This window comes from Salvia hispanica, chromosome 1 (genome assembly GCF_023119035.1).
Source record: "Salvia hispanica cultivar TCC Black 2014 chromosome 1, UniMelb_Shisp_WGS_1.0, whole genome shotgun sequence".
Lineage (NCBI taxonomy): Eukaryota > Viridiplantae > Streptophyta > Magnoliopsida > Lamiales > Lamiaceae > Salvia > Salvia hispanica.
Window position 1 is genome coordinate 1,924,438 of NC_062965.1, and position 24,084 is coordinate 1,948,521.

At 36.8% G+C, this 24,084-nt stretch overlaps 3 protein-coding genes across 3 annotated transcripts; all 3 read right to left on the reverse strand.

The window, feature by feature from the left end:
• Window positions 1–2,453: 2,453 nt before the first annotated feature.
• Window positions 2,454–5,605, reverse strand: LOC125206788 (GDP-Man:Man(3)GlcNAc(2)-PP-Dol alpha-1,2-mannosyltransferase-like). The gene is made up of 7 exons (XM_048106014.1): window positions 5,284–5,605; window positions 4,519–4,805; window positions 4,060–4,246; window positions 3,727–3,795; window positions 3,420–3,613; window positions 2,965–3,074; window positions 2,454–2,892 (listed from the first exon to the last, which is right to left on the reverse strand). Exons 1-7 carry the CDS (start codon window positions 5,584–5,586, stop codon window positions 2,639–2,641), a joined length of 1,404 nt encoding a protein of 467 aa, XP_047961971.1. The 5' UTR covers window positions 5,587–5,605; the 3' UTR covers window positions 2,454–2,638.
• A 1,080-nt stretch (window positions 5,606–6,685) lies between these two features.
• Window positions 6,686–18,123, reverse strand: LOC125201663 (clathrin heavy chain 1-like). Its single transcript, XM_048099870.1, has 30 exons — window positions 17,850–18,123; window positions 17,370–17,574; window positions 15,757–15,845; window positions 15,565–15,643; window positions 15,354–15,481; window positions 14,422–14,520; window positions 14,223–14,331; window positions 13,999–14,078; window positions 13,672–13,899; window positions 13,513–13,578; window positions 13,190–13,306; window positions 12,877–13,074; window positions 12,651–12,767; window positions 12,504–12,563; window positions 12,283–12,369; window positions 12,068–12,151; window positions 11,841–11,975; window positions 11,660–11,722; window positions 11,481–11,585; window positions 11,161–11,273; window positions 10,812–11,064; window positions 10,593–10,729; window positions 10,236–10,514; window positions 9,145–10,147; window positions 8,535–9,020; window positions 8,251–8,421; window positions 7,987–8,172; window positions 7,522–7,644; window positions 7,293–7,403; window positions 6,686–7,203 (listed from the first exon to the last, which is right to left on the reverse strand). The coding sequence occupies exons 1-30, from the start codon at window positions 17,892–17,894 to the stop codon at window positions 7,036–7,038; spliced, it is 5,124 nt and encodes a 1,707-aa protein (XP_047955827.1). The 5' UTR covers window positions 17,895–18,123; the 3' UTR covers window positions 6,686–7,035.
• A 2,491-nt stretch (window positions 18,124–20,614) lies between these two features.
• LOC125208098 (probable protein phosphatase 2C 25) lies at window positions 20,615–22,399 on the reverse strand. Its single transcript, XM_048107658.1, has 4 exons — window positions 21,917–22,399; window positions 21,250–21,585; window positions 20,985–21,164; window positions 20,615–20,898 (listed from the first exon to the last, which is right to left on the reverse strand). The coding sequence occupies exons 1-4, from the start codon at window positions 22,316–22,318 to the stop codon at window positions 20,734–20,736; spliced, it is 1,083 nt and encodes a 360-aa protein (XP_047963615.1). The 5' UTR covers window positions 22,319–22,399; the 3' UTR covers window positions 20,615–20,733.
• Between the last annotated feature and the right edge of the window lie 1,685 nt (window positions 22,400–24,084).

Consider the following 24,084-nt stretch of genomic DNA (forward strand, 5'->3'; position numbering starts at 1 on the left):
TGTTAATGACGAGTACTCTTTTCCCCACTATTTTTTTTTTTTTTTTTTTTGAAAGGATTTTATTGAGGTAATTTTTTTGTGTTATAAAACACTTGAAGTCAAAAGATGACAATGAACATATATAATAATAGTATACAAAAAGTTCATTATAAAAAGCAATAGTAAAATCAAAAGTATAAACAAAAAAGCAAACGTTCTATCAAAAACAATCATAGAAGAAAAGCAACAAATAAACACAAGAAAACAGAAGCAAATGAACAGCTAATAATATATGTCATCCTCATTTACTAAAGAATATTTGTCTCACATCAGTTCCAAGTCGAAGAAGAAGTTCCAAACAACATACACAAAACACACGAAAGTAAAAACCAGATAACTAGTGAAGGTAAATAATACTAGCATTGAAGTATATCAATCAACATTTTTTGAGAATTTGAATGTGTGTTACACTCCAGTCTTTAGCTACTAGCAAATTAATAATAAATACTACTAATAATATTAAGCCAGTTTATCGTACGTGTAGGTAAATTTTCTCTCTTCTTTATATCCCGAAATATACATACTCCCTCCGTTCCTTGTTAATAAAGACATTTTTTTCGGCACGAAGTTTAAGAATAGTATGTTAAATTGATGGTGAAAAAAGTAAGAGAGATGAAGAAAAAATAAAATAAAAAGGATAATTATTTTTTACCAAAAGTAGAAAAATAGAAAAATGACTCTATTAACATGGAACGGAGGAAGTACTGTGTAAACTTCGTTCTTCAATTTATTATCAGATGCATGTACTCTTATATTTTATGTATAAGAAGCAAAATTCTATTTATAATATAATATCATTGGGGTATAGAGAATCTTGAGTGGGTATGGAGGTTTGGTTGTTGATCACTTCTCTCTCTCTTTTCAACTATTGGGATCTTAAAGAGAGAGCATAGATGTCGGTTGTTGGCCTTGTTGTGACACGATGGGAGAACTTAATTCAATGTTTAACATGATCTATTTAATGCTCACATTTTGGCTTTAAGTGTTACTTTAGGTCTAAGTAAATCATCTTCAATTTTAAATAATTTATGTCAATTTTGTATGGTTAATATTTATTGTCAATAAAAGAGATTATTGTTAAGGATAGGATTAGGGAAGATGAATTATTAATTTCTACTATCGATACCAATGAACCTAATATTGTGACTTATCAAGATTCGTAGTATTTCAATTGTGCTTAGAAATGAAAATTTGATTTCTGCGTCAACATTATGTATACACGTAGTTGAAAATAATTTTATGATAATCCATCCATTTAAAAAAAATTTAGCCAACGACCTATAAAGAGAGAGAACTCAGTTGGTCTATGAAAATAAGGGTCAACGTTTTCATTGGTCACAAACATGTTGGCGCGACTAACTCTTTCCCCATGCCACCGCTACACGAGCCATCATTCTAAGTCGTCAGACTCTCAAGTAAAGCACTAATGTTGCAAACCAAATACGTGTATAAAGTAGAAAAATAATATTGCGCAAATGATGTCAACTGACTGGTGTAATATTCAGATTGTAGACTATACTGACATCTCTACCTACAAGGATCGACGGATCTGATCATCTTTCATATCATGTCTCGTGTTTCGAATTCTCGAGAATAGCATCAACTCACAGTAACAACCTAAACAGCTGCAAAATGGTGGTAAAAAAAAAGGCCTAAACACATCACATGTAATCTAGAAACATAGTACCAAAATTGTAACGAGTTGTTGATCTTGGTTTAGTGCAATTAAACGAAATTGTACTGGAAAAATGTCCACTATCCTCACGTCCATGTCATGAACATAAATGAGGCTAAATTAGGACAGTATCATAAGCTAGAATCCAAATACGAGGTTATTCTCAAACAGTTGAATCACACCAAATCGATGGACTTTTTCACTGCGATTAGTTTCTTGCATAGTTTGAACTGACATGCCCAATTAATGAGTAATAATTACACATGGGATCGTTCCAACCAAATCAAAACCAAACACCTCAGCTTTGCATTTGTCTGAAAAGCTTCGTTGTGGGTGAGAAGAAAAATCAAACTTCGTGATTACTATTGAAAAAAGCCCTAAACTCTGTTATTTTAGCGACATTTATTGCTTAGATTTAATATGTAATGTCTAAGCAAGCATTTGCATCCATCCTCGTATAGCCAAAAGATGAATTGTGTTACTCCTCCGTCTCAATTAAGTTGAATCAAAACTTTTGGATACGTAGATTAAAAAATTGTATTGAAAAGTAGGGGAAATGAATAAAGAAAAAAGATAAAGAGAGAGAGGAAAGTAGGTGATGGAATAAAGTATATGAGTTATTGGATGTTTTGTCGTTTTGTCAAAAAAGGAATTGACTCAACTATCTGTGACATCCGAAAAAGGAATACGACTCAGCTTAGTTAAAACCGAGAGAGTACTACTTAACTTGGAACGCCAATAAAAATACAACTAATTTTTATATTTTATCGACTAAGATCAATATCCGGAGAGAAGTATAACAACACAATGAAGAAAAAAGAGTCGATTTATACTTTGGGTAGAAAAAGAGTCTAAAGTTGGTTGAACAAATTTTACTGTTGAGGCTGTGTGTGTGTGTGTGTGTGTGTGTGTGTGATAGTAAAATTATGTCACGGAGTGAGTGGTATTTGACATAATTGGTCGAACTGCAGATTTGAAATCTTGATAGAACCTTTGTTCCGAGAAGTGTGATGCTCGTTTCCTCGCAGCAGCGGCCATCTCAAGTCGTTGGGATGCCGGCATTCTAATAATGCTAAGGATGGCATCTGCATATTCTTCCAAAGTTTTCGCGAGAAATCCTGTTTGCTTTCCATCTTCGGGTAACACAATGTCCATCATAGGGCCAGCTGAGTTATGTGCTGAAAAGAGGAACGAGACTGTGTTAATAGTGAGGAGAAGGCGCTTTGCATAAACTAAATATGGATACGAACCAATTGGTATGGCACCGGCAGCCATGTATTCCACCACACTGATGCCAAAATGCTCGTCCACCATGGAATGAATTCCGACTGCAGCACCGCCCAAAAGACTCACCAGCTCGCTGATGAGGATAAAGAGAACAGATATCAAGCTTATCGTCGTAACGTGTAAAGAAGTAAACAGGCTGTCGAAACTATAAGCATGTGAAATGTAGGGAATATGATATTAGAACAATACTAAAGCTCCTGTGACAGCTAGCAACTAAGATGTAATCTCAAAGATATATACCGCTGTGAAGATGTAATAATTAATACACTAGACGCGCTGTGATTCCTAGTTAAGTGCATAGTTGGTTGACACTCCAATGAGGAAAATACATAAGCACTGGACAGGTCTTATGATGATCAGTATTTAGACTGCACATTCCGGACAAGTCTATGTAACGTGGATAAAAAATAGTGCATACCTGTAGGTTACATTTTTGTGGAATTCCACATCACTATCCAATTTAAGCTCCTTGGTCCGATCCTTCAAGTGTTGCAATCTTTTCTCATCGGCTTCATTCCTGCAGCTCCCAACAAATTGTAGCTTCGGTCTTGGCAGATCTGAATCCAAAAGCTTGACGGCAGCAGCAAATGCCTCAAGTTGAAGCAGATGTGCCTGTTTCATAAGAAATCAAAATCTAAGTTGAAAACTCACCAATACAGGGGAGAACGGACCCAGAAATGAATGATTCCATAAGCATGGGTACCTTGGTCGGAAAAAATGCCCACCTTCTCTGGACGAAATTGAGCCACGGAAATAATCTTTATTGGCTCCATTGACCTTTCTAATGCCAGCATCTGTTTAGAGACACATACCAAGATTTATAGAAGCAGACTGAAATCCATACAAAATAAAGCACAATGACATCTAATATGTGATCAAGATAAACCATCTTAATATTGCCATCATACATAGTATTAGTACTTAAATTTTACATTCCCCTATATATCATATGCTAAAGAAGCATTAATTCAGTTTCACCAAGTGAAAGAAGATCTGTTTGGATAATCACTACAAATATCTGTAAGCATGGAACAGAAAATGGGATATAAACTACACACCTGAAGACCAGAAGTATCACAGGGAGGGTAGACTCTCTTGATACGGTCTGGAATTCCCCAAAGCGTTTGAATATGAGATTGTGTCCATGATGAATTAACCATTGCAAGATGTGCATGAGAGCCTACAATTCCATACATCAAGCTGAAAAGCTTATAATAGATGACTTTACACTGCGAGAAAAAGGCACTGGTAGGAGAAAGTAGTGTTAGGTTCATCAAATGTGGAAATTCAGGAAATTATCATTTTCATATGATATCTTGTGCATATGCCACCAAATGAAGGAAAAAAATACATATTAACTTCATCTGGGTATCAGGAGCACATAAAAAAACAAACGCAAGGGAGATAAATGGCACAGCATCATATATTCACAAAATTTTCAGCAGCAGGAAGATACAACAGAGACCTGATAGAAAAATATGCCGAAATGTGAACAAAGATTGAAGTAAGAATCGTACCTCTTAGCAATCAAAGTATCATTGTTATACATAGAGTTCCGTGCATTAACCCGGGATAGCATGTCTAAACTGATTGTAGGGTAATGCGTGTAGCAAATGATTTTACATCCAAACATCCATGCAACCGGATATGTGAATGCATACCCACTGGTATCAAAATAATACAGAGGAGTGTATGCGCATAAGGCTTCCCATGAAAGGTACATCGAACCAAGGCTCTGACAGATCATAGTGAATCGAGGATAAGTAGTCTCATCAATCCATTTCCTTTTATAAAGATGCACCACCTATCAAAGCAAAAGATTACCAAAAAACCTATCAGAGCAAGTCATTGCTACAGTCTTCTAATTGAAATTCTCAAAGCCATGGTAAAGTGACACAGTTTTAATCAGTAGGAGCTCTACTGGCATAATCTTCTGCTAGTTATCAAAACAAAGCAGTAGAAAACATAAAGAGATTTATGATTTCCAAACTACCAATCCTGCTTAGAAACCACTTTACAAAGAGAATGAAAACATTCCACAAACATTACACTTGATGCACATACAATGCTACTGGAATCCACATTCACTAAACCATAATCAACCTAATTTCAAAGGTAAATCATACATAAAAACAGCACTGCTTCTTTTGTTCTACATGGAAATTAAAAATCGTGCATCAATTTAAGCTCATCAAAGCAATACATAACCAATATAAACCAAAGGATAGCAAATTACTGAGGGAGATTAGCGTAAAACAGCATTTAGTAGGAACTGAATGTACCTTCGGACGGCGGATCAGCTCGACGCCGAATCGATCAATCGCTCGAGCGGCGAGTGTCTCAGGCGAAGCATCATGATCGCCTGTATAGACGACACAATCGAGGTCAGGAGACTCCTCTTGGACGGCTTTGACGGCGCACCATAGCACTCGCTCGCCTCCGCCGCCGTCGTTGGTGTAGGGATGGAAGAATCCGACGGAATTCCTCCGCTTTCGGCGGTGATAAACTACGGCGAAGAGGATTCTGACGAACAGCGCCAAAATTAGGGTTGTGAGAGGCAGAGTCAAGATGCGGAGTGAAGCCATTGAACTAACGGCAGTTGAAATTCAGCTGAAAAGGAGATTAATAGCAAAGGCTTTGTTAATTAAGGTTTTTATTTATTATGCATTACTCCCTCCGTGCTCGAGTCACACTTTTCCATTTCGGTTCGTCTCCAATTAAGAGTCACACTTCATTTTTACCATAAATAGTAAGTAGGTCTCACATTCCACTAACTCAATTCACTCACATTTTATTACAAAACCAATATAAAAAAATGGGTCTCACGTTCCACTAATTTTTTCAACCAACTTTTTTTTACATTTATTAAAACGAGTGTCCGGTCAAAGTGTGACTTCTAATCAGGGACGGAGGGAGTACTACATTATAAAATGCCAAAATTGAATTGTTATAATAACAAGAAAATAAAAGTAGTATTTAGGAGCATGAAATTATGAAATTTTAACGAGATATATACTCTAAAAATTATTTGATGTGTGTTTTGGAAGGAAAGGTACTCTAAAATTTGTTTGATGTGTGTTTTGGAAGGAAAGGTACCGAGTACAACTGATTTCTCATTACAATGCATAAAATATAGTAGTATTATTTTTATCATAAAAATATACCCATTTTGTGCAAATTAATTGTATTTTATTTTGCCATTTCAAGATATTCCTTAAGTATTATACTCGTGTCTCAATTTATGACTAATTCGAATACATTAGATTAACTGATACAAGCAAAATTAGGCGAGAGATAAAAGAAAATTAGTAAAGAATAGACCCTACCGACTAATTAAATAAAAATGACTAATCTATAAACAAATAGACTATATAAAAGTGAAATTTACAGTGCACTATACCAACCAATTTCTTTTAATCCATACCCAAGTCAAACTAGAACATTTAGTGGACAAATAGAATTCAAGACTAAATAATCACAATACACAACTACTAGTTAACATATTTCACCTCTAACGAGTTGAAGATCAAATTTAGTCACACATTATCTTGAAATTAGAGAGCTCTAATAGTCACATAATCTTAAAAATAAAATGGGTACAAAGTTGACAAGTATTGAAAGATTGAACTCATCACTACAAAGAATACAAGCTACAAGCATTAATTTGATAGATGCAATAAAATATAATGTTTCTAAATCGAGGAAGTATTATATTCAAACAAAGGAAGAAAATGACAATAAGCAAAGTAGTCCGTAATATTTGTTTACCAACAACTGCTTTTTAAAGATACAAAGTAACCTCGGCTTGCTTGCGGCCTAGAGCTGCAAAAAAATGCCTCACTACCAAAGAATATAACCCAATATCCACACCCTACCACATTTTCAAGCCCGAGCTACGACTCGGGTCACTCCACCACCGGCCCCTTCAACTGCTAGGGAAGCGAGGTACTTGACAAATGACTACTAGATAACACGAAAAAGACCATGGAAATCCTCCTCTCACTCACCAACTATCTGAGAATTAGCTCGGGCTCTCAATAAGACCCCATCGATGGCATTCCAAATGGCGGCATTGGAGGCATTCCCATGCCCATGCCACCCATGGGCGGGGGTGGCTGAGGAGCGTAACCCCCTCCCATACCCGGACCACCCATGCCTGGCGGGGCCGGTAAAGCAAGAGGCAACAACTGGGCGTACATATTCTGCAAAATGAGGACAATGATCGTAATTTAAGTACAAGAACAGATGCAACGAATGATCTGCAAACGAACTTGTTAGTATATATATATACCTGTTGCATGATGACATCTTTCTCCTCGCTTTCTTTAGCCTTCTCTTCCTTCATAGCCTCAATCTTATCCTTGATTAGCTCATCGACTTTGCCAGAGTATTCACGGATGAACTGCAATATGAGGAAGAGTTGGACATGGTTACGAACTTACATATGCAGCAAGCGCTGTAAATATTACGAGCGACCTAGGGATGTGCGTATTATTAAGGTGAGGAGAGAATATTGTTACCTGTAACAGATAGGGGAAGGCAAAGTCAATCATGTTATTCACCCAGGCTAGTTCAAGTGCGACATCCGGGCGAATCAAATCGTAACAAACAAATAGGCAAGAAGCAAAGCACTCCTTTTTCCCCTACAAATCATAAAAACAATAGTTAAGACACCAGAAATCCAAACATCGACAATAACTATTTCACATGGCTCCACAAGAAAATTTGAAACACGTATCTCATGCACTATGATAAGTTGCCACAAACATTAAAAACAAATTTCAAAATGTGAGGTGATTAGCACAAATTAAAACATAGTCGACCAACTGCTAAGAGCAACAAGCATTGTGTAAACCAATTTGTTGGTTGATTACAGAAAAAAAATGTGTTAAGGTAAAAAGAGGAGATATATTGTATGTAATTCCTAATCATAATATTTTGATAACTTCAGAAAGGAAGATCTTATATGTAATTCAGTGGCGTACCTTTTCAATGAAGTAAACTAGCAACTCTTCAGCAAGTTCACGATCACCAGATTGTGAAGCTGTCTCCATTGCATCTTTGTAGAGGTTATCCTTCTTCGACAATGCAATTGACTGCTTCCATCTGCCCGCCTTTTTGTAGATGTAGGCTGCTACACGCCTCATCTCAAGCAGTTCGTGCTTCTCAATCTGTTCGGACAGAAAAGATAAGATATTTCAAAAAATTAATGGGTCACAGATGATGTATGTATAACTATTTTAACTCACCTTTTGGGCAAGGCCTATCAGGTCGAAGTTATCATGCAAGTCAATCGATTCACGTAGTCTGTCATAATCTTCTTCTTCTACATAGATCTCATTCAGAGCTTCATTCACTGCAGAGACATTGTTGCTCTGGACTGCAACCATATATGGCTTAACAAGACGTAGGTGACCAGCCTAAATGGAGAAAATGATGTCCTTAGAACAATATTAATGCTGATGCTAAAAAATCCAATACCAAACACTTGCAAAGTTAATAGGCATATATAACATATTATTTCAAAGTGAACCTTTCGCATTATGTCCACAACACGAGTGTGATCCACGCGAAGAGCAAGGACATTCAGGACATCATTGATGAGATCTGGGTGCTCTTGCAAATAGAAATGCACGGCCTTGTAGTATAGTTCCACATTGGCAACCTTGACAATAATATCTTTGAATTGCATGTGATCCCAGGCTTCAGGTGAATGGTTCATGACTGTGGTTGCTGCATTATCGAACTCATCATACTGAATGTACAAGTAAGTAAGTTCTTGCCAGTGCTGCTGTTCATCACATGCTCGGATCAGCTTGGGGATATTGAGACGAGTGGAGAACAATTTGATGTGTTCCATGAGCTTCTCGTGGCGGTATCTAGCATATAAGACACCCAGCTCTGTAAAGATACCCATATGTGCACGTTCTAAACCTAGACCGCTCTCCATCAGGGATATTAGCTCATTGAAGCATCCTCTATTCTGATAATAGTCACTAACCTCTTCCAAATCATCCACCTACAAGACCAAGATAATGTTAAATGGTCCCATGATATTATAAGTTCATAGCTCTCTTATTTTGATAATGGAAACTGATTTTATCTTATGAATACAAAATATAAACGGTATAACTATAGACTACCTGCACAATGATATTAAGACCACAAATTTGAGCCAAGCGGAACTCCTCAGCATCCACACAGGCAAAACAGACTTCTTTCCATGTCTTTGCACTATTAGCTTTGCGAGCTGCATCAACAGCCCCTTGGAACTGCTTCAACTTAACTAAAGTGCAGGCCAGCTTGCCCCAGTTAGATGTAAAAGCAAATATAATCTTTGCAGCCTCGTACAAGGCTTCGTCATACAAGCGATCACCAACACTCGGCAAATTTGCAACATTTGGCATGAGAATAAATTCTTCAATGTCACCCAGCCTCTCAATCTTGGCATATGCATAAATGAGCTCACTATCCACTTTGGGCTCCTTTGATTTCTGCCTGACCATGAGAAGGTACTTCACTAGGTCGTGATAAACATCAGCATCCTCAGCAGCCTTGATCACTTCCAGAAATTGGGTCGCATCATCTGCACGAATAAATGATTCTATCGCATCGCTAACTAGGCCTTCACGAAGCTGAGCTTTAGCAACTTGACTCCAAACAGCATCCTCTTCAACACGATAAGCAAATTCAACAGCTCGGTTAATATCCCGAATGTTGTCAAGCAACACATTAACACCCTGGACATTCAAGTTGAACTTCTTGAAAATAGCAAAAGCTTCTTCGTACAATTGAGCATCCACAGCCACCTCACCGACAGCTGGTCCATCAAAGTTATCAAGTCTATTGATATAGTCCATCACCCTAGATGGATCAGCCTTGATTGCTGTCAAGATAAGTAAATTTTGCAGATTAAAGTTCCCACTGAATGCTGAATTTTGAAGAACAATCTTTTCAAGCAACTCAATTAGTTCATGAGGAAGGTCAGCTGTCATAAAAGCTTTAACAGCAGCAGAGACTTGCTCTGGACTTTTGCTTTCAGGCAAAGCAGTAGATACAACTTGATCAATGAGCAGCCTTCTGAATTCATTTTCAGGATCAAGAACTTTGGCCCAGAGATCGCCATCCATTCTTTCAACAACATACCTGAGAAGAAAAAGATGACAGCAGATTAACTTTCTAGAAAAAAGGTATTTAAGTAAGAAACCATAGAATAAAGCCATTAATCACAAACCTAGACTGCAGCTTGAACAAAGAGTTCTTATTTGTGACATTGATGAGTTCATCATCACATTGCCCTCTGCGGTATGCAACAACAGCAAGTGTAGGGTCGCGCTTCTCACAGTACTTTCCCACAACACGTGAATCATAGTACGGATTGGTAGTGAGGAAGTGTTCTGGATTGTTGTTGCTATCTATTATGATTTTACCCAAAGCATTGTGAACATGCACATCCTGGCTTCCTTCACTCACAAGATGCTCCAGAAACTGGGTAAGCAGGCGAAGCCGATTCCTGCACGACAGAGGTCATGCATAAGGATATCAAGGAAAAACATGCATCCAATAAAAGCTGAGAGAGCAGATAGAGTACCTTTTCTCACACTCCTCCACAAGAGGTTCAACTGGAAGCAGAGAGCGAACAGAAAGGATAAGGCCTTTAATGAAATCTTCTGGGCATTCATCATCTAACAGCTGTCCAACAACCAATGGGGCATTTCCTGGATTCACCTATTCATAGAAACAGCATGGTTAGCTTTGCAAGGTTAACAAAATCTTTGTCCAAGTGATAATTTTCAACAGAAATACAAACCTTTTGCACATAGCCTTCAATATAGCGGAGCATGTTGTTAGAGTACAAGTAATGTGTGAGGTCAGGCACAAAACCGAAGCGGTCACACACATTGATTAGTGGACGTGCATCAGGGAGTTTTGCTTCCATCAAAAAGTTCTTAGTCTTTTCAGGATCGTAGAACTCTGATTCTCTTGTAACACGCTCGACCTCTTTAATTTGTCCAGTCTTAGCAGCTGCCTCAATATACTTGAAGTGAATTTCAGGATCCTCACTGCCAGGTAATAAATAATTAGTAAACCAATTAGCAATCATGTTGAGTGGAAAAGGTCAGCCACTCATGCTAGAAGACTCCTCGTAAATAGATTACCTGGAGCTCAAATATGATCCTAGGAAGAAATACAATCCCTCATATGATTTGAACTGCTCAAAGAGCTTAATGCATGCTTCGACTCCGAGATGTTCACAATATTCCTTTGCAACCTGCATAATGCAGAAAACAACACAACATAAGACAACTATCACAGACAATGATTTTTAATTCATTTGATTAAATCCAAGGGTAACTTTATAAAACACTTTAGTGTTGGAGTCTGGAAAAGCATCAGAAACCATAGTTTTGAAGGGAGTCAAGGGACAAAATATAATAGTAATATGGAACCGCATTTGTAACACTTTTCATAGTCATACCTGAACAATTATCTGAAGATTTCCTCTTAAATTAACCAATAAAAGATCCTTCATGCACTCCATTGCCCATTCCTTGGAAAGTGTCCCAAAGAACTCCACAAGTGCCTGAAACGATTGGCCATAAAGCACTATTAAGACCAACTTATGACAAGGAAAAAATCAACTAATGTTTTACAAACCTGTGGCTCAATTGCATGGGTGTTCACAATGACACGCTTGATATCAGGCAGCTCGGAGTAATGCTACAAATAAAAGTCAATTGATCAAGACATACATGAATAAATACTTCATATACTTGACAGTATCGGGTATCCCAAAGAAGAAGAAGAAGAAGAAGAAGAAGAAGACAATGGCCAAAACCTGAAGTGCCCGAATGTAAAGACCAGCTTTCTCACATAGCTGTGCTACACGTGGCCTGTCATAGTGACTAAACATGCCATTTGCCAAAATAGCATCAGCAACATTTGGAAATGTCACAAGATTTATCTCCAAGACCTGTACAAAGAAAAAAGTGGTCATGCCATGTTCTAGAAAGATTCAAGTAAAATGATGTTGACTAAAAAACAGGATGAAAAATCGTTATTAACCTTTGTTTGCAAGAAGCCATGTTCTGGTAAATTTGGTTTCAAAACATCCAATAGAAAAGCTGTTGCTTCACGGATCAAGTTCCTCTGGTGCAAAAAAAAGTTCAAGGCCACATATATATTACCAGATTGGCTTACAAGAAACAGCAAACTGAGAAGAGGATTAAAAATGTTGGCAATGTAAGTCAGAATAGTTTCGAAACAAGACATATACGAACCTGAAGAAACAGATCGGTAATGGTATTATAATCAACAGGACAACCTCCTTCCATTTGAGACATCATCAGAGCAAAATTAACAGCTCCCTGTAGGCACACAGAACATTATAGCTCCAAATGATAACTACCTAATATTATAAGTCATCAAAAAACAAGAGTTTTGAAACAATACAAGCACACATCCTAATATAATGAAAAGATCAGAATTTTGTTTAGTATACCTGAGGATCTGCACGAAGAATGGTTTGCAGAAGGAAAAGATAGTCAGGTGTGTACCCAACCTGTTTCAAGATAAATAACTTTCTTTGAGCATATTAAACAAAGGATAAGAACATTAATAGCGAGACCTGGCTATCTTAAACCCATACCTGTTTCGAGTATATCAAAATTTTGTCAAACTCCCGACGCTCAGCAAAAGCAGCCACAACTTTTGGCGTAGCTCTGGCTTTGATATATATTTTCAGTGCAAGGTCGTTGTCAACAGTCTAGAAGGTTTAACATGAAGCAGATTCGTGTCAGGAAAAAGAGATGGGGCTCTCAGGGTAAAGGTAAACAAGTAAAGCAGTAGATACATTAAATCTTTTGAGTTTTCACCTTGACAAGATCTCCAAGTTCCTCACTACATTCCAGTTTGTCTTCAGCCAACCAGTTTTCTAGTAAATTTTTCTTGTTTTGGTTGACCACAAGACGAGACAATTCCAAAGATTCAAATGCATTGAGCTTTCCTTTGGTTAAAAGTGTTCCAAAATACTGCAACAAAGGTGGCGTCTGCCCAGCTTGTACAGGAACACTCTGAACAAAACAGCGCGTGTTAATGAATGATATCATTCGAACATTAGTTCCACCAGCTGCACACTTGGCAGTTGGCACTGAGGAAAATCATTGATTGGTAAAGAACATAATGTACCTGAAATTTGGCAACAGTATCAGGTGTCCGAAGGATGCCTTGTGGAGATTCTGCAGCAAGCTCTGCAGCCTCTTTGTACTTTGTCTCAGCAAACAATTCTTGGAAACGCTGAACAACCTGAAAATAAATTGGAGAAATATAAAATCTATTTATGCCCCAAATTTGACTGCAGAAAAAGATGGTGTTGCACTCAGAAATGTCTAGAAAAAAAAGCATACAAACAAATGCAAGGAGAAAACTAGGAATTTTTTGTTCACAGGCTTGTCAAATAACATGAGGAACGAAGATAGTTGTAACCTTCAAACTCAAAGAAAAAAACTTACCAAGTTCTCTGCACCAGGTAGGTTTCCTCGTTTGGCAAGATTTACAGCAAGCTCCAGATTGTTTAACTGCCAATAACCATTTAAGCCTTAAATTCTTGAAACACGGACTTCTCAAAAAAAAGATGCTATGTGTAGAAGTTCTGAAGTTGGAAAACGTACTTGCCCACTGACAAAGGGGACAATAGTCGATTCATTCACTGTGGCAAGTAAAACTTGGCCACGCCTATTAATTGCATAGAAACCTCCAACAGATGAAGCTTCAGATGTTAGAAATATTGGGTCGGGGCTTATTCTGTTTCTGTAAACCGCCGTTGCAGTTTCAAGGTCATATACAAATAGCAGGCCAAGCTTTGTGATCACATATGTCAGGCCATACTTATGGGAGATCTGCAAAAAATGAAATATATATATAATAAGCACTGTGAAACAATAACAAGATGCCAAGTGACATGGTTAGCATTTATAAAAGTTCTCCAACAAGGGTACCTGCATGGCCACCGGAAAATCATCAGCAAAATCTGGAGGGAAGAAAAGATCAGCCTGCTTCTTGGTGAAAGCTGGTTTTCCTGAAAAATGTTGGCAGTTGTAAGATGACGAATAAGAGAAAAGGATCATGAGAAAATAGGCACTTGTGATAAATTACCCAACCACTTATATACAGAATATATGACAATGACAGAAAACAAGAAAAGAAGGGAAAATAAACCCACCTGGCTGAGCACCAAGCTCAATAACATGCAACTTAGATGTAGTCTGGCCAGCATTGGAGGTCTTTGTAGCAAAGGAAATTAGAATGGAATCTCTATCATTACCCGGAACCTGTTCAAAGTAGACAGGAAGGTATAAAACAAAATTTGTTCATTGCAACAGCATATTGTATATCACAAATCCAAGGAAATTAATACATACCCTGATAGAGGCAAATGATGCAGCATGTGCTTCAAGGGCTTGGCTACGTTGCTGTTCCACAGAAAATAGCTGCATATTTCCTTTGACGAGTTGTGGCCTCTAAGAAATATATCATCTTACTATGTAAGTTTTCAATAATAAAGAATAGTAACTTAAAAATAAACTGATAGATAGAAATAAAATAATATCTTATGGTCACTGAATCACAAAATATCTGCAGTTGGATTCTATTGAACTGAGTCCCAATACCTAAAATAGAAGGGACAGCAAGAGAAAAAGAGGAGCTACATCATTATCCAATGAGCTTATGCATTATCGTTATATACTTATATGTACAGAACCGGGCTTAACACGTGTTAGATAAGGCTTAACATGTGTTAGATAAGAAAGAAGTAAAATTATTCTAATTATTCTAATCCAGTAAAAAGACGCAAATGACTACCCCAAGCGCATTCTTCCTTCCCGAAATACTGGCATCTAGTAGTATCTACGATTTGGTTCAACTGATTCAAGGTACTCAACAAAATTTAAAACAGCAGCACACAAAGTAAAATCATTGAATTAATTTTCCACAAAAAAGTTCCACGACCAAGTATGTGAACATTTATATTACTCACATAGTCTCACTAGTAGAAAGTAGTGTAATTATATTTATACTGCCAGTTTTGGCATGTAGATAAATGTACATACAGGTACAACATCGATCAGACAATGTGTCTGATAAATTAAGATACAAAAGGCCACTATAGAAGAAACCAATAACTTATGAGAACTATGATGTACAGACACAATGTAATGCAGGAACCAACTTGAAAGTGTTAACTCTTGATGTTAATGAGAGGTTTTAAATTGAGTAACAGCCAGGACTCAGGAGAGCACATCCAAATCTAAACTCATTACTTCAAAGACATCAAACTGTAATAAGAACGCACCTCAGCAGAGCCAGGAGAGATCCCTATCAATACCAACCATTTTTCAGATGGGTCGCACTTATAATTAATTATCTGATTGTTTGCTAAGTTGGCAGCTCTATCAAACATCTTTGCAGGTTCAGAGTCACCTATAATAAAGAGAGATGAAAAGAAAGCACAAAGAGATAAAAACACAAAATTGAAACAGAAGCTAAGAGTATGCCATCATTACCTTCGATTGACCAGTGATACACTGATGACTGTGTAACTAAACCCAACATCTTAGGTGTAATCCACTTCCAAAATACAACCTATTGAAAAACGTAATATCCAGGCAAATCAACACCTAGAATCTAGCAATGATATAAAACATAATGCAATATATAAAATGGGCCAGAGCCTTCAACAAGTAAGAAACTCTTACCTGCTCAGGCATCTGATGCGACTTCAGTTTGGCCTTTGCCTCAATGTTAAATATTTGCAAATGGTCTTGTGTAGTTCCAGGGAGTCCAGCTTCAATAAATTTATAGGGGAAAAGCAATCAGTATTCAAACCAAAAATATAAAAGCATGCCAATTATAAAAATGGATATGTGATACATGAAAAGGAGTAGAGTTTGTTGAGGCAGTTAGATTTAGTTAAGTGCAGTTAAAGGGATTAGTTAGCAGCAAGCCAATTAAGAGAATTAGCTAGTTAATTAGATGGTTATCAAGTAGAATAGCTAATCCTCTATAAATAGCATTGTACTCTTCTTCAATAGGTAACCAATTAATGAAATGAAATATCGTTTTCTCTCTTATCTCCCTCTCTCAATACTCTGTAACTGCCGGTGAGTTCTCCGGTCAAGTTCCGGTGCCTTCTTTGGTGGCTGTTCAGATCCCAGCCGCCCTAGTCTGTACCAATATGCCCCACCCCCAGTTAATATGCCCCTGAGCATGTGCACCCATGAAACAAGGACTTTAGCAAGACAATACCAATCTAGAACAAGAGACACCACCTCAGCTCCCTCACGGCCTCGCTACTTAAAATTAGGATAGCCGACTATTGGTAGCCTATACCACCCCTTTTACGACCACTTGACACCCACCAAGATATCACTGACAGGAATTTAGGAAGAAGCGGAAAATTGGTGGAGAAATAAAAGAGTGAGAAACAGAATACAAAGCAGACAGAGTCTACACCCTGTAGAACAAAATCTGCAATCAGGCTCTGCCACAAATGTGAGGCCTTCAAGAAATTGTGGTTAGAAAAAGCCGTTTGAGCAAGTAAAAAAGTTCCCATCAGTTCTTATCACTCAACTTCTCATGTCTTTGCATTGGACATCAATGCACAGATGTCTTCATAGAAGAATTATGACCATAAACTCGCAAGCATTAAGACAATAAATAAGTGCAAATAATCTTCAGTCTCCTAAACATCAAACACTGTACTCTGATCCCTACTTTAAGTCAAAATAGCAATCATGATTATACTTCTCGAGTCCTTGACATAAAATCCTAAGTTACCCAAGGGAATTTTCCTTGACATAAGAATCCCAAAATACTCACTTCCTAATTCCTATGTTAATAGCTGTTGACCCTTACTCTTTTAGCTGCTTTGGAAGTTTCCATTAGAAAAATAATATTTGATGCTGGGGCATATTAAACCCATAATAGTCAGCATAGTTCATTTCTAAATTCCCTACCTAGAACTGCATCTCATTTCTCATTATATAATGGTCCATTGGTTCTGCTTCAAATATTCTCTATGTATTCATGATTGTTGCTTATCGAAAAACATTTGTCATACCAGCTTATGTTAAATGGCAGTTGGGCACGTGAGAGTCAGATATGCAGAGACAAAAATATGCTTTTGGCTAATTTGAGTTCACCACAAGTAAGGCAGACTATAAAGTCTAAATAGTCACTCAGTTATCAATTTCCACATATATGAGGCCCCAAATTGAAATAATTATAATCAACTCTATACATCCAAAATGAAATATACTAACATATAGAAAAATTCGAAAACTGAAAGAACTAATAAGAACTCATTCACCTTTCAGAGCTAATATTCTAGAATTCGGATTCATAAGAGCAGAATCGGCAGTAATAGGACGCCTCAAAGGCTGATTCGGCATGCTCATATCCACAATAACCACGCTGTTTTGAGGTGCAGTCTCCCGCACACATATAAACTTATCAGATTCCATAGTCACATTTGTGAAAGTAATGAACTGCGGATTGATCCCTATGCTAGTCAGCTGCAATCACCACAAGACACAATCAAAAAACATGAATTCCTCTGAAACCAGCTCAAACGAGTCAAATCACAAAATCCTAACAACACAATCGTTAGATCTGAGATCAAAAGTAAACGAGATTATCAAAAGCAGCTCCGCAGTGATCGACAGTGCCAGCGCATCGCGCCAATTGATAATAAAGCCAAATTGAATCGTTTCACCCGATTGAATAGTCAAAGCAGCTAGAAATTGAATCAAAGTTCGAAATTAGCTCGGGTAAACGATCGAATTGATACCGTTAGGGCTTCCTTCATGGTGATCGGTGCGTTTGCGGCCGCCATGACGACGGACGGCGAGTCAAATCCCTCGTTCGGAGCTCCGGATCTGGCCGAGGATCGTACGAATTGGCAGGAAATACGACGGCGCCTACAGGCGCTCTGAGATCTGGAGCAGCGGAAGAGAACTCCTTGAACCCTCTGGTAACCAACGAGAGTGAGATCTAGAGAAGAAAGGAGATGGAGAGAGCAAGTGGAGGGGTGCTTTCTTTCTAGTGAGAGAAACTAAACTAAGAAATGAATTTATTTGTTTTCTGGTTATATACATACAAACACGCTTTTAAATGAGAGAGATCTGATCGTCTGGATTTAATTATTGGAATATTAATGAAAAGATTACTACTATAATTTAATTTAATTTAATTTAATTTAATTTTACAACTTATTTCAGATTCGACCCAATCATAAAAGTGTGTGTTTTGATCTTTTTATTTGTAGAAATTTTGTCCTTTCAAAGTTTTTAAATATGATGTGATATTCGTCGCTACCACGAAGCTACATACGAGAAGAGTAAACATAGTTTGGCCTGAAGTCTTGAGTTGGATGAAGCGAATAGGAGAGTTATAATTTCCTATTATTAAGAAGCAAATAAGTTTTGTTAAAATTATTGGGATTTATATCTATCAATTATAGGATTTAATATTTAAATTATCTAGTCTATATATTATTAGGATTTGCGTTTAAAAGTCTAGTGAGATTTATTAGGATTTGAGTTAATCTTTTAGGATTTTTTTTATTATTTATGAACCAAGTTGTATAGCCTATAAAAAGGCAAGTTCGTTCTTCTTGTCAGAGAATAATTTTTTTGTGATTAACAAAAATTGTGTTCGGAGTGTTTATTCTTGATTTTCCTATTTGAATTCTTGTAGTAAGATGTTCGGTTTTGAATAGTTTATCGACTTATCAATCGAACGTTCATATTCGATTGTGGCGTCATTCATTCCATAATCATCACCATATTTTACATCGAATTCACATTGTCTGTATTGTAAAATTGTAGGAATGTCATGGCCACAACGAGTTCTTCCAACTTTCATCCAAACTCTGAAGCATGTTCGTGTTATAGATGCTACAAGTCACGGAGTGTCATGCCAAAACTCGATTATCATAGCTATCGCAGACCATACGGTCGATGAGAGGCTAATTCGTTCGGAGAGGGGCGAACCAGCGAGGCTCACATCAAAACACCTTTGTATTATGATCTAGACGTACATCATATATCGGAACTCTAAATTAAAGTAAGAATTTAGATGAGAACTGGTCTACTGAAATTAATTAATGAAATACTACTAAAAAATGACTCTAAAATAAGTAACGATTCAATCTCACAGATGATTTATAAGATATTTATATATTTGTAATTATATAGAGATAAGTATTGCAATTAGTAATCATTTTATGCAGACTTCGTGTGGGCTCCTTCGTGGACAAGAAAGGTGTTAAATCGGGCCCAATTTATCAACGTTGTTTAACGTTAAAGATTTTCAAGTTGGGTCATTGCTCACATATTTATATGATTTATTTTTCCAAGAGAGAACAATATATGACCAACCATTTCAAATTTTTAGACAATGAAATATTTTCATGATCACTACAAAATTTTAAAAAATATTTTCATGCATGTATTGATTTCTAGGTGTATAATAATGCATAAAACATCAAATTTCAGATACTCGGTCGTATAATAGTATGCATCCATCTTTTTATGTGTACCATAATTTGGGACATTGCCCCACAAAAGATCTCTTACATTATTAATTTATTCTACCTAATAATTTTACAAATACCACTATTTGGCACATGTTTAATTTTTTGAAAATAATACTAGTATTCTTTCTCCACTTGCAAACACTTAGCAATAATGTGAGATTCTTTTTCATGGACTAACACCCCTCTAAAATTATTAAAATGTGTGTCGCTAAGCATTATGAACGTTTTTTATTTGGCGGATCGAGAGTGTTACACACATCGTATGGTACATATTTAGTTTAAAATTATAAAAAGTTAGTAGTGTATGCAGACTTAACCGTTTGGATTCCGAATAAAGAATAATAAACAAAAACATTTGCTACTACGCATGCCATAAATCCAAGTCAAGCCTACTCTACGTTCAATGTACATCTTAACAGCTAGACCCCAAACTCCAAAACACACACACACAACTTTCTTTATGTAATTATCAAACGGTTATAATAAAAAAGAGGAAAAAAAACCATTTTATTTTTCAAAATGGTACCACGTGTCGCTCTTGCATTGACCGATTCGATGCGGATGGAACGCTCAGCAGTCCGCAACCTATCCCCCAACCCTCACAATAAACGAGTCGATTCGTTCAGCGCAATAGATCCAAAGTGGGTTGTTAAAGAAGCTACCTCTCATGGAAATTGGAATCATCCTAATTAATTTGTTGAATACACTAAAATATTTCCAAATAATTGCCAAAAAAAACACGTTTTTCAGACTTCATAATTGTAAAGAAAATACAAAACTAGAAGTCCATGTTTTCTAGCAAATATCCTTTTTCATAAGGAAGAATCAGCAGCCACAATTGACCATGTGCATCAATGGATGATGACTTACTCATTTCATAATTAATTTTATTCTAACATAAACTTTATTTCCTCCCATCAATAACACGTTTTCATACACACAGCCAATCCCTCCCTTCATCATCAAGCAATCAATTAATCAATCATAATTTTCATAATCATAAATAGAATTTGAAATAAAATAAACCAAATCACAGGTCTGTCTTCCCAAATGACTGTTCATTTGGAAACTCATACTGATAATCAGTCAAAAAATTGTAGTAATTAAAATGTACAAATTACATCAGGATTAATCCTCACTGAATGAACTGAGTTAATTGAACAACCATAATGCTAATGTCATCGAGAGATCCTCTGGCCAGTGACAAATCCGCGAGTTTCTTGCAAGCCGCGAGCGTTTCTGGCTTGTCCACGCCCACGCATAGATCACGGACGATGTCCACCGCCTCCTGATTGCTAACCTGCAACAATAGACACGAAAGTAGTCAGCATCGGCAGTCTTCAGCAAACGAAGACATGAAGAAGTGGATGAAGGTTGCTTGCTTACATTATCCCACAGGCCATCCGAGGCCAGGATCAAGAACTCGCAGTCTGGTCTAATCTTGAAAATCTTAGTTTCCGGCTCGGCCACAACCCATTCCTTGAGATGGCTGTCTCCGATTGCTCTTGACACAGCGAGAGATCCGTGCACTCTCCAAACGCCGTGGCAACAGTCCACATAGCCACCCTACAACAGATCCAAATCTCATCAGCAAACATGGATTGAAATTTGAAACAATTGAGTCATATACTCGATGAGATGGAATGCTCACCAGACTCTCGATCCTCTCCCTTTCTTCAACCAACGAAGGGCGGTGATCAACTGTAAGGGCTTCAGCAACGCCTCCACGGCTCATCACAGCACGACAGTCTCCCGCGTTGGAGACCACAAGGTCTCCTTTACGAACCAATGCTGTCACGCAGCACGTCCCTCCACGGATATCTTTCTTCAAAAACTCAGAATCCGTGGCTAGATACCCCTCCTTCACAGCCTCCTCCATCTCGTCGCCTCTCTTCTCCACTTCCTTCATTATGTTCTTCTCCAAACGAGTTGAAGCAAACTCTGCAGCTCCAGCTCCTCCATGACCATCAAAAACACCAAAAAATGCCTGAAATTTACAGTTAAGGCCAATGTTAGGTTATACCAAATCCCCAAAACTCTTTAACTCCTCAATTCACATCTTCAAGCAATCATCAATGACTCATTCATCAACATTAATTCTATATCTACTAAACAGAGATTTCAACGATAATTCTCATCAATTATAAACGCATCTATCCTTCTAATTTGCCATTAATATCCATGGATCCAATCATCCAATTACCAAATCAATTCAAATCTCCAGTAAATTCAAACACAATCAATCCATGGCAAAAACATCTCAAATTCACATCTATCAACATATATCGAAAATTAAAAGGCTTAAAATGAAAATTAACCTGTTTAGAATCGCCATGAATGTCCACAACAGCTGCATATCGATCCTCCAAATCGCCACCTCTTTTCCCTCTTTTGGAGTAAACCGAGTACGCCTCCCCTTCAAACACGACCTCGCTCGACCTATCCGAATCCGACGTCGTTTTAGCCTCCTCAATTTTCAAGCTAATCACGGGAATATCAATCCTCCCCGGCCTTTTCCGCTTCAACACCTGCGGCGCCTTCGTCGCCGCTGCTCCTTCCTCCTCTCCATCCAATGGCTGCGCGATTTGCTTGAGAAAAAACGACGACGCAGAGGACAGCGGCGGCGGCGGCGCGGTGGCAGCCTTGCAGAAAACCGGCGACATCTTTCTCGGCGAAGGCGTGAAAATCGGAGAGCTTACTGCTGCTACAGCACAATGCATGATTTTTTCCCCCAATTTATGAGTCAAATGAATATGATCCTTTTTTTGCGAGTTGATTCAGCCTTTTGCTGTGCGTTTTTCTTCAATTTCAGTGATATAAATTTCAGCTCTGAAATTCGGGCTATATATAGCGTGATGCCGGTGGTGAAGGAAAGCCCGTAAACGTCGTCGTTTCCCAGGTGAAGAGATACTTAAACTTTCACGCGCTCGAGTAAGGCGCTTGTAATCACTCGCTAATAAGTAAAGACTTTATTTGCTCAAAATATTTGGTAATTATTTCATGATTATCTCGATTGAATTATACAGTCTGTCTAAAGGCTGTACTTTATTCTTTCTAGATTTTTAAAACATTTTTTTGTTAAATATAAGAAATACTCCTCCGTTTCAGATAATTTGTCTCATTTTTTCATTTCAGTCATGTCTATATAATTCATCTCATTTCACTTTTTATCATTTTTTATTTCTACCAACTCATTCTTACTCGCATTTTATTATGAAACTAATATATAAAGGTATGACTCATATTCTACTAACTTTTTCAACTCACTTTTCATTACATTTCTTAATATATGTCCTCGGTCAAAATGAGATGAATTATCCGAAACGGAGGGAGTAATATTTAATGAATTCAGCGGAACATAAAATATGATACATATTAATTAAATAATTTTACAAAAATAAAATAGAAAATATAATAAAATAAAAAATAAAAATAATTAATTTTGTCAAAAAAAAAAAACTAATTTAGTTGGAGTATCCAAAAAATTATATATAAAAATTGGTTTAGCCCAATTGATTGTTTATTAAAATTAGAAATTCGTCATATTTTAGGAGTAGTTCTTTATTATTGCATACTTTCCAGAGAGAAAATAAATAAGACTTCAAAAATTCTAACAATCAAATTTAAAAGAAAAAGAAATGATTATTACTTCCTCCGTCCCAGATAATTCGACCCAGTATTTCATTTCAGGTCATCCTACATAATTTGTCTCATTTCACTTTTACCATTTGTTGTAGTGGACCTCATATTCCACTAACTCATTCATACTCACATTTTATTATAAAACTAATACTTTAAAAGTAGGACTCACATCCCACCAACTTTTTCAACTCACTTTCTATTAGATTTCTTAAAATCTGTGCCGGATCAAAGTGTCCCAAATTATCTGGGACGGATGGAGTATTTCTTAATTAACCAAAAAAAAAAGTAAAAGTAGAGAGCGTGGAGTTTAAATGAGAGTGGGTAAAGCGAGAGGTTCTTTCCCGCAAAAAGCGGTCAACTGAGTGAGGAGGCAGATTTTAATGACTAAATTTTGTCAATGGTCAAACACGCATATTCCGCTGTTTTTACTGAGAATTTTTCTTATTTCTTAATCAAAAAGTATTGCAAGCACTAAATTGGGGAAAATAGAGTAACATATTCATGGATTGAATAATTAAATTGAATCCAATCCAACAATTAAATTTAATTTGGATTTTTTATTTTTAGACCGAATCTAATTTTACTTTTTAAGAAAGTCAAAATTTCGGATGACATCGAATCGTTACAGATTGAATTCTAAAATCGAGTAAATCCAACATTCCGATAAGAATAAACTGAATTACATAAATTATACACGTACATAATACCTCTAAATTTTAAATTTGATTTGTACATAATATCTCTAAATTTTAAATTTGATTGTTATATTATAAATTATTATTTTTCGTAATATTATTATATGCCAATATATATAAAAGAAGTGGTATGAAAATTTTATAATAAA